The sequence below is a fragment of the Lissotriton helveticus genome, chromosome 11 (genome assembly GCF_964261635.1).
Source record: "Lissotriton helveticus chromosome 11, aLisHel1.1, whole genome shotgun sequence".
Classification (NCBI taxonomy): domain Eukaryota; kingdom Metazoa; phylum Chordata; class Amphibia; order Caudata; family Salamandridae; genus Lissotriton; species Lissotriton helveticus.
Window position 1 is genome coordinate 224506150 of NC_136072.1, and position 10812 is coordinate 224516961.

Sequence of the window (10812 nt, forward strand, 5' to 3'; positions counted from 1 at the left end):
AAGTGCATTGTAATCTAAAGGGCGGAAAGAACCGCCCTTGAGAATACTAGCCAGCTTCCGACTGGCGGACGGGCTCTTTGAGCCCGCCAGAAGCCAGCCAGAACAACCAGCTGGTTTCCTTTCCGACTGCCTCCATCATAATGAGGCGGTCGGACAGGAAGCCGAGCAGCACATTACAATACAGTGCCTATATGGGCCACATCGTAATCTGCCCTATAGTGTTAGATTATGGATTAAGCCCAGAGTTTTGAATATGGTTCAAGTATCTTCAGGTAATCCCTGTAGCAATTTTCAGTACACGGTTACATGGAAATGTTGACCTATTTTGTTTAATACATTATGCATCTTTGGGCAATAACAGCTGTTAATTACTCTCTCCTTAATTATGGGTCTAAACCACAGGAAGCCCAATCAACCACAACAGTATAACAATGTTTTCCTTCCTATAATCTTTTTTGGCTGAGTCGGCTTCCCTCCCAACGTACGTGTAGGCCTTGTACACAATGCCAAGGCAATATGATAGTGTCCTTGTGAAGTTGATTCGTGTAAGCAATGTTTGTGTTTCCAGTAAACAAACCCAAAGTGTCACAAATGCAAATGTGTGTCAAAAGTCAATGTGGAAAGTGAAGAAAACTTTAGGAATGATCTGTGAACATGTCAAAATGGTAATGTTTCCTACTAGGCTTAACTGGGACCCATGACAATGTATGTTTATTTTCTTCGGCACTCTTGTTAATATATATATATTACTATAAATCGCTATCCCTCTGTGTAGCTCCCTCCGAGAAAAAGCATTTACATCCCACCCATGTTTGAACTTAACAAAACATTTCACCATGCCTTCCCTTTCACAAAGTATATATAACTTTTACTTCAAAGCTTAGCCTAAATAATCATTTATGTGCAAATCTGCAAACAATAGACCAAAGTCTTAAATTGGCTGCCCTTCAATAAATATGATAAATATAGAAGTATGCAAGCCTAAAGTACATCCTAATATAGCAGCAATACCCAGCAGCTTTCAAATCACAACCGCCTACCCGACTGATACGCAACCAAAAGTAGAAAACTTGTACAGGGCATAATATGTGCACAAAACTATGCAATCCTAATCAAAGCCAGCCCAATCTAATCTGCTTTAGTTTTCATTCTCCACCTTGCAAAGCCAACCTACTATCTGAATCTTGATGAGGGGTACCCTTCAGGTTACTAAACCCATTTTTTTCAGAATCGTATACTGAAATCCATCTTCTGTACCTCATTTTTTTCATTGCAGGCCCCAGTATCCTCCACCTTCCACCTATCAATCTCCTCCAAAGACAAACCACCCTTTCTCCCGCCCCAAGCATCCTCTCCTGTACTCTAAGGCAGCCAACACCATGACTTGTTGTTGTTACTGTCCGCCTCCTGACAAAGACCCCAACCCCCAGCCCAAATAATCTCTATTTATTTGAACCCACTCTCAAGCATACTTTGTTCCAAATGTTCTACACTTAAGACAGCTAGAAAGGCTTGCACCTCTACTGTCAGAGAAAACAGATGACAACACCCTTTAAGCACTTTGCCCTTTAGACTGCAGAAGCCTTGGCCCCTGCTATCTGAAATATCAATCTTTTAAATACTCTCCGATGCTGGACCATTTTAAAAGTCATAACAGAGAACAGCTGAAAAGTAAACTCACTTTTCGCTGAAAAAGATTCCTCCTTGATGGTTTTAGTCAACCAATATAATATGGGGCAGCTAGCATTGGATTGTACATGTGAAACCCCTCTATGTGCCTGTATGATAGTAAAATCTTTTGAAAAATCTTGGAGCACATAAGATCTTAACAAGGACTTCACATACGCAATTGGCCCCATTCTGTCTTCCTTTCTTTCAGGGACCCCAACAATACTCCAACAATTCTTAGGTTCAAGCATCTTGAGTGGTTCTCAAGCTTTTTCTGCTTGTCAAGAAGGAGCTTAATGTCTTTCTCAAACTGCCCTGACTAGATGAAGCAGCCTCTAGTTTATCCTCGCAGTCTGAGATTTATAATTCTAGCTCATCGCAGCGATCTACAAATTGTGATAACTGACCCTCTATTCCCCCAACTCGCTGCTTAAACTCACTTGCAGATTCTGCCTGGTGCTTCAAAGACTTAATTTCACCCTGCACTTATCTGAGCAAAATCATCAGGGTGCTGGGACCATTCGTTACCGCCCCTAATCCAGTGTTGTGGAGTAATTGACTCTCCAAACTGAGCGCCAGCCATACTTTGAATTTCCAGATTCATTGCACACTAGCTTATCATTGGCTTCATACCTCTAGATTAGCTTCATTCACTGGAAATTCAACCTCAGTTTCTGACATAGGTATGGTGACCGAGGGAAAGAGAGGTATACTTAATGGTAAGGACATCACATATCTTAATTGTGCAGTCAGGCCGGGTTCCTTAACCGCACTGACGTCGAGATTTGAAACCTGCCCAGAAACATTTACACCCAAGCCATTGCCTGATAATGATACATTAGATGCATTAAAACTATTAGGCAACTTCTTCAAATATGCCCCAGGGTCTTTCAACTCTCTCTGACCTGCAGAGTCAGGATTCCAAGTACCCTGCTTGCATTGACTTTAGGCATTTCTACTACCCTTTACGCAGTCTCCCCATGGTCTTAATACACTGCTCTCTGATCCGAAGAGTGGGTATTCTGTTCCTGACGCCAAATTTGTGACATCTAAGATGCCTGCGGGGTGATCTCTAAATCTGTCAGTGGAGGCAAGCTGTCCAAATTGACCCTTAATACTCTGCAGCTGGGTAAAGAAACTTGATGGTGATTTAGAAACAGCTGCCTGTTGGTGTTTGCCACACTTCACCACTTTTGCTCTGCTTTGCTTTGGAGGCATATCCTCAACTAAGAGTCTGTGGGATGCAATGGACAGCAGTTTCATATATTAATCCCCTAGTTTTAACAGACAGGGTCTAGGCATAGATCATGCAAAGTTCATAATAATTTCACCCCCCCCTGCCCTTGAATGTTTGAAAACACACTCCTATTTCCATTAACACCCACTTATTTGGCACATGCCGCTATACTAAACCTAGCCCACCTAGTCCACCTGGCAGGCTGTAACTACAGCAATCAGGACTATTCCTCCAGGGGCCTAAATGCTACTTTCACATTCAGTTCATTCAGGTCCAATTCTAACAGTAAGTCCTCAACAGATGACAAAGGTCAATGCTGAGAAATGAAGATAATGAAGAAGGGAAACCTGCTTCTACTGAGTCCTCCTAGAATAGAACCGCCTGGGCATCCTTCCCAAAGGTTTTGCTTGTTGTCAATTTACAGTGTCCATGGCCACAAAGCTGCCACCACCTACAGCTGCTCAGTTACTTGGGTGTTTCAATGTCATTTCAAGTGCACAGAAAACCCATATCACTGCAGCTGCCAGACGTTCACCACCTGCAGTCTACTGCTTTCAGTGCTCAGTTTTTATTTTATTTTTTTTAATTATTTATTGCGATTTTATATAGCGTTAACTTTACCCAAAGGTGTCAGAGCGCTTTACATAAGAACCAGTTGCAAAATGTACGGACTAAGGATTACGGGCCAGATGTAGGAAGCCTAATTCCGGTCGGTATTCGGCCGTTACCTACCGGAATTAGGCTTTTCATATGTAGGTGGTACATTTTAGAATCAGTAATTTACCGAATCGGTATTCAAGAATTCAGTAAATTACCGATTCTTAAAAATACCGAATCGGTAAATTACAGAATCTGAAATGTAGGGAGCACTCAAATGAGTGCTTTTCCCGTTTAAGGATTCGTCATTTACCACCAACTAGAAGTTGGTGGTAAATAATGAAAACCTTTGAAAAAGCATTTTTTTTTGCTTTTCCAACAGTGCCATGTTGCAGACATACATGCCCTTAGGGCATGTATGTCTGCAACATGTACACCCATACACAATTGAGGGGTGCAACAGGGTGTCAAAGTGACACCCTGCCACCCTTCAATGTTTCCCCCAATTACTGAATCGGTATTTACCAATTCGGTAATTGACATTCATTCGGAATGAATGGCAATTACCGAATCAGTAAATACCGATTCGGTAATTACCGAAACTTACCGATTCGGTAATTTCTTAAGAAAATGTACCTACATAACATTTGCCTGTTCTTAAATACCGAGTCGGTATGATTCGGTATTTAAGAATCGGTAATCTGGGATTACCTACATCGGGCCCTACATGCGTTACATAAAAGATAAAAACAGGAAAAAAATGAATTTTCAAATGTACAAGATGTAAAGTCACACAAGAACGAGATACAAACAGAAAGAAAAATTGCAAATGTACAAATAGTAAAGTCACTCAAGGAAGAGATATGAATGGATATACTCTAAGAGTCACATAGAAATGTAGAGAGTACAAAGGTGTACTGCATTTACTAGTGATTAGAGTTATCTCTATATACATGGGGAAGGGATCCAAATGGATATACTCTAAGAGTCACATAGGAATGGTAGAGAGTACAAAGGTCTACTGCATATACTAGTGATTAGAGTTATCTCTATATACATGGGGAAGGGATACAAATGGATATACTCTAAGAGTCACATAGGAAGGGTAGAGAGTACAAAGGTCTACTGCATATACTAGTGATGAGAGTTATCTCTATATACATAGGAAAGGGATACGAATGGATATACTCTAAGAGTCACATAGGAATGATAGAGAGTACAAAGGTCTACTGCATATACTAGTGATTAGAGTTATCTCTGTATACATAGGGAAGGGATACGATTGGATATATTCTAGGAGTCACATAGGATTGGTAGAGAGTACAAAGGTCTACTACACATACTAGTGATGAGAGTTATCTCTATCTACATAGGAAAGTGATATGAATGGATATACTCTTAGAGTCACATAGGAATGGTAGAGAGTACAAAGGTCTACTGCATAGACTAGTGATTAGAGTTATCTCTATATACATAGGGAAGGGATACGAATGGATAGACTCTAAGAGTCACATAGGAATGGTAGAGAGTACAAAGGTCTACTGAATATACTAGTGATTGGAGTTATCTCTATATACAGAAAAGTAGAGTTCCATTAAGTGGGGACAGAGGGGGGATGCAGTCACAGCACCAAGGGAGGGTGGGAGGGATACACGGGTATAGAGAAAAGGCAAATCAGAAAAGGGAAGAAACATTTGAGGATCGTCAAGGGGGGAAACGAGGGAAAAGGGTTGAAGGTCGAGGGAATGGGCAAGATGGCGGGTCAGAGTCCAGAGTAAAGCGGCCGAGAGCAGCAGCGAAATGGCGGCCAGCACAAAAGAAAAAGTAAGGAAGTCCAGGAGAGTCCGTGGCATAGTTTCTTTCATTCGAATGTGGCTGCAGGGCTGCTGCCTGCAACTGTTTTTTTTTCTTTCACGGCCCCGCTGCTTTGGTTTGCGGAGGGGTGTGTGTGCCCCGAGGGCCGCTCCGCACTGGCCCTCTCTACTGGCCCAGAATTGCGGGGGCTGCTGCAGATGTGGGGTCCTCTTAGAATAGAACCGCCTGGGCACCCTTCCCAAAGGTTTTGCTTGTTGTCAATTTACAGTGTCCATGGCCACAAAGCTGCCACCACCTACAGCTGCTCAGTTACTTGGGGGTTTCAATGTCATTTCATGTGCACAGCAAACCCATATCACTGCAACTGCCAGACGTTCACCACCTGCAGTCTACTGCTTTAAGTGCTCGGTTTATCTTTCCTATTTGTGCTGCAGCTACTCCTAGGCCTGCCACCTCTCCACTCCTCCCGGAGGCACCTTTCAGCCGACTCCAATACACTAGTTAGTTTCCCAGCTTCACCCACTTCCGCACTCTTCATGGGGCTCATTGAGGCCAGGCTATGTTTGTCAAAATGCCATCTATCAACTGCAGCTGAGAATGAGGGCAGAGACCCACTGGACCTGGAACCTACACTACGGTACTCTGGCAGAATAGCATCAGCTGAAGTTAATCGATCTCACACATACTCCGGAGTTTATGTTTACAAGTATAGTGCTTGCTTACTATTGCTAGCATACTTGGATATGTAGTGTAAGAACATGCTTTTTATGTGTGGCTATCCTCCAACTTTGTGCTAGACTTTTTTTTGCTCATGTATGAACTTCAAACACTAGGGTACTGCCCTCTAGCATCCAATGTTTGTGCTCCGACCACTTAAAACATGTAGAATTTGCTAATTCCTTATTGGCTTTTTTAACTTACTTATAAGTTCCTAGAATATGGTACTCTGTGTATCAAGGGCCTGAAAGTTAAATGCCACAATTGGACTGCAGCACCTATTGTACCACCACTAAAGTGAAAAGGCAAAGTAAGTCTTCAGGCCTGCTCCTGCAGCCTGAGTGTGCAGTTTTAAAACTGCAAATTTAACCTCCTAGAATAAATATTTTGTCAGGCCTAAACCTTCCTTTTTAATATGCATATATCAACCAAAAGGTAGGTCCTAAATGCCCTAGGCCAACGTGTACTGTATTTAATCAGTAGGGCATGTGTACTTAAGTTCGATGTGTCACAGCAGTGGAAACTCCCCACCGTTGTTTTATCCCTGTAGCAAGGTTGGCTCTCCCACAGAGAAGCCCTGGGTTACATTAAAACACAATATTATGTATAACTTCAGGTTGGGGATAGTTAGAACCATGATTCAATAACTGCACATACTGCGCACTTTGGACTTCAGAAATAGGAATGCCCCTACCGTAACCTGTGTACAGAACTACCAAAGCCTGGACCTACTCCCACTTTAATCTAGGACAGAAGAGTGGAGTTTAAGGGCTTGTTGGCTAGCCTCCTGTTAAGTTCCGGAAACCCCAAAGCAGCAAGAAGCCTGCAACTACAGGAGCCCAGCTGACCAGTTTCAACTGGATTTTCCCTGGGCCCTTCTGGTGGCTTCCTGCAGTCCTAACCCCACAAGTGGTGCCCACAAGGTCCTGGACCATTGGTTAGTGTTAGAGTGCACTCGTCTCCTGCAACAACTTCAAAATTGGACACTTAGAAACTTTTTTAAACCTTTTCCAAAATGAACAAGAAGCTACCACCAGACAACCACCGTACCACAACCGCTGGTTTGTCCTTCTGAAAGAAGTTTGACTCCCACAAAGGTTTCTAGGTTCAAACAGAGGGATTCTGTCAAGGAGCAGCTGCGGCCAAAGAGACATTCCTGGGAACATGTTTTGGACTTCACCCGTTTGGAACTTTCCAGCCGCTGACGCCTTAAGCCTTGAATCTCACATCAAAGCCAAGGCTCCAACCAAAGTTCTGCACTCCAGACGGCCAACGATGACAAGCATTTCTTCTAATGCAGCTTACTGCCTGACCTGCTGACAAAGATTTTCTCCAAGAAAAGGATTAAGTCAGAAGGTAAACTTTCCATCAGGCCAAACCTTGGGGCCTGTTAGGATGATGGGCGGACTTTGTCCGCCCGCCATCCTGTCGTAGGAAGGGAATTAGTGCATCCCGCATTTTTAACATTGTGGCGGGCGGTGTTGAAAGCACCGCCCGCCGCAATGCGAAAAAAGCATGTTGTGCGTTTCAAAGCACAACATGACAGGCACCATGCGGTGCCTGGCATGTTGCACTTTGAAATGCAGGGGGGGGGTTACCATAGGTACCGCCCATGTGCACCCCCCACCCTCCGGAGTCCCAGAGGGCCCGCAACGGGCCCCCGCAGTGAGTCGCCGCATGCCTTTCTGTGGCGGCATTGCCACCATGGAAAGGCATTCCCCAAAGCCCATCATAATATGGCTGGCGGTGTCTAATAGACACCGCCAGATATTAAACATTTTCCGCCACAGCCGCAAGGCGACCGGGGCGGAAAAGCGGCATACGGTCTTTCCGTCTGCCGCGGTCCCCCCGCCATACTAATATGGCGGGGGGAAATGGGTGGCGGCCGGGTGGCGGTGGCGATCCGCCCGACATCCTAATGGGCCCCCTTGTTCCTGTGTTTGACCTGCTCTCCATTGAGATTGGCCTTAACTTTTGACTTTGATCTGGTTAGATCGATTATATACTCATGGTTAATACTTTGACCCTTTTGGTGCAAGAAACACCTGCAAGTTTGAAAAAATTATATCTCTGGTTCTCTACATTCGATTTTTTTAGTTTTGCTATCTATTTGCACATTAAATGTTTCTCTATTTTTTTTATAAATTGGAGTGGGATATTTATTGTGTTGTTTTTTTCCTGTCTTTTTGCTGTTTTGGTACTGATACATGCTTTACACATTTCTACTAAATTAAGCCTGTTTGCACTGTGCTACAGCTACCAAAGGACGAGCTCATGGTTAAAGTATTGAGTCCTAGCTGGACCCAGCATCACAGCTAATTTTCGAAGGTAGATATGGGGAGAAAGCACATCTGCCCTGCGCCGGGGTCCCTTGAGTGAGCTATCCATCATAGTGGGTCAGTGCTGGAAAACGGTGCTCACCACTAGTGTGTTGGTGGAGCCAAAGAGTGGGGCTTCTATGCGAGTTCACATGCCTCTTGTGTGTAAAAAAGGTCAGAGACCGATCAGAGCAGCAGATGAGGAGAAAGAAGCTCCTGGACACAGGAACTGCACAGGGATTGCACTCGTGAAAGTAAAGGATGCAGAGGCCTCTATCCAGTATCACAGCTAATTTTCGACTGTAGATATGGGGAGAAAGCACACCTGCCCAGCCTCGACAAAGCTCACGATGGTTTTTGGGCTGATGAATGCGTTACTGAACTTGAGCTTCAACTCGGGCACCTGCTGTAAGTGCTTCCTGTTGAGGTTTTATTTTTGTGACGGAAGCATCGTGCCAGAATGAACCCTGCCCTTCATATTTATCCAAGAAGACGCCACTGGTTTGTGCGATACCTCTAACTGCCCAAAACCCGCCCGTGTGCGGATTCGCGGATTTTTTGGCAATTTTGCGATATTCGCGGATCGCGAAATTGCCAAAAATCCGCAAAATCCATGAGCGGAATGGATTTTGCGCCCACCCTTACCTAAGACACACATGGATAATTAGGGTTACTGGCGACCTATTGTATAATAAGTTATTGTTAATATGGGCCTTACCTCTGGCTCTAAGGAGGTTATTTACTATGGTTTTCCAATGTGGCCGTGTGGCACAATACAACACATAGTGATGCAAAGCATTGTGTTGATGTACTTACCCTGAAAAAGACACATGGGAACAGCACAAAGTTGTTTAGCAGCAAACAAGCGCCCCACAACCCTAAGTAAATCTAGACCAAGGAGCTATGTTGACAGTTCCTCGTATCTCTGTGGATGTTGTGGCACATTGTGAGCGTATGGAGTGTTCTGATGTATTTTGAGATAAAAGAATTCTGCATGACATATAGATGTTGGGAGACTTGTAAATAGGTAAAAGAGTCACGCCAGATGGAGTAACAACTGCATTATAGTTGTAAGTAGGGTTCGAGTTCATTTGAAATAGTATATTAGTATAAGTTTCGGTGGAGTAAAACAGACCCCTGCAGCCACTGTGGCGTGAGATGCCCAACACTTGGGGGTGGGGGCATTCAGCCAAACACCAATCATATGTGTGATACATGGGTACATCAGTGGTCCTCCTCACATTCTTCCAGGGAGCTTCTCCATTTTGCATCACTCCAGAATGGAGTCAATGATTTTAATGAAAAAACAAAGGTTGCTGTTGGCCTACAAACTTTTTTTTAAGGATGAGAATGAAGCTGATTTTAAACTGCTGTGTAAGAGGGGAGAATTGTAGGGTGATCTAAAGTCAGCACTTTTGCTTAGGGGAATTAGTGTACCACGCTTTTGTAATACGACCTTGACCAATTGAAATATGTATTGCATCCCATTTTTTCTGTACTTTTTCTGATCCCTCACGAGCTGCAGTATTACATACCAAATCTTATTTCTCTGTAGGGGAAATGCCATACAAACAGTTTATTGTTCCTGCTCTGCTCATAACTGCCTGGATTGTGGGGTGTGCAATGATGGTATATGTCATTTTCAGCTGACACAGTAAGTCAAATGATACAGTGCAACATACTTGGGAATTCATACATCAAGAAACATGATCATTCTGTTACTTGTATTCTTTCTGATTTTAATACAATATTTGTTTTGTAGGAACGAAGACCTCAGAATGAAACAAAGAAGACGCATTTAGAATTTGTGCAATAATGTGTTGCAAGAGCTGTGTTTTAAGAAAGCTGTGTTTTGTGTACAGTGAATAATATGATGTAATATAGTACATGAAGAAACTTTTGTTAATTTTGTATCAATTTATTCACCCATATGAGTGATAGAGCCTGTTGCAAGAATACCATCTGTAGGCAAGTTTCCAATTGTATTAAACAATAAAATAGTAAAAATAAAACACAGGCATGTGACTTAGAACGGTTGATATAGTAAGGAGAAAAGCATGAAATGCATGTTGTTGTTAATAAAACAAAAAAAAACACGACTGTCAAATGATTACCCAGTAGGTCTGTGACGATGGATGCAAAAATGTTTCCTTTACAACATCGTGATTTCCTTCATTGCTTTCATTAATGCTTTGCCTTCATAACCGAAGCTGACTTTCAGCAGCAAGCAATTGCTAATTAGGGGGCATATTTACGAGAAAATGTCAGAGCGCGTAGCTGCGTCAAATTTGGCAGCACCGCTCACCGACATTTTCAAAATCCTTGGGGCAGATTTACAAGCCCCTTGCGCCACTTTTGCGTCACTTTCAACATGGGAAAAGTGACGCAAAAGTGACGCAAGGGGCTTGTAAATCTGCCCCTGGGTTTTCTCTAGCACTGCTGCTAAATTTAGCTTCATAG

General features: G+C 43.2%; 1 protein-coding gene across 1 annotated transcript in view; it reads left to right on the forward strand.

Annotated features, from left to right (window-relative positions):
- STRIT1 (small transmembrane regulator of ion transport 1) overlaps nt 1–10448 on the forward strand; it is a 111043-nt gene extending 100595 nt beyond the window's left edge. The window contains exons 2-3 of the mRNA XM_078666266.1: nt 9908–10006; nt 10115–10448. Coding sequence (XP_078522392.1) covers nt 9908–10002 — 95 coding nt within the window. The 3' untranslated portion in view covers nt 10003–10006; nt 10115–10448. The remainder of the gene's footprint in view (nt 1–9907; nt 10007–10114) is intronic.
- The last annotated feature ends 364 nt before the right edge of the window (nt 10449–10812 follow it).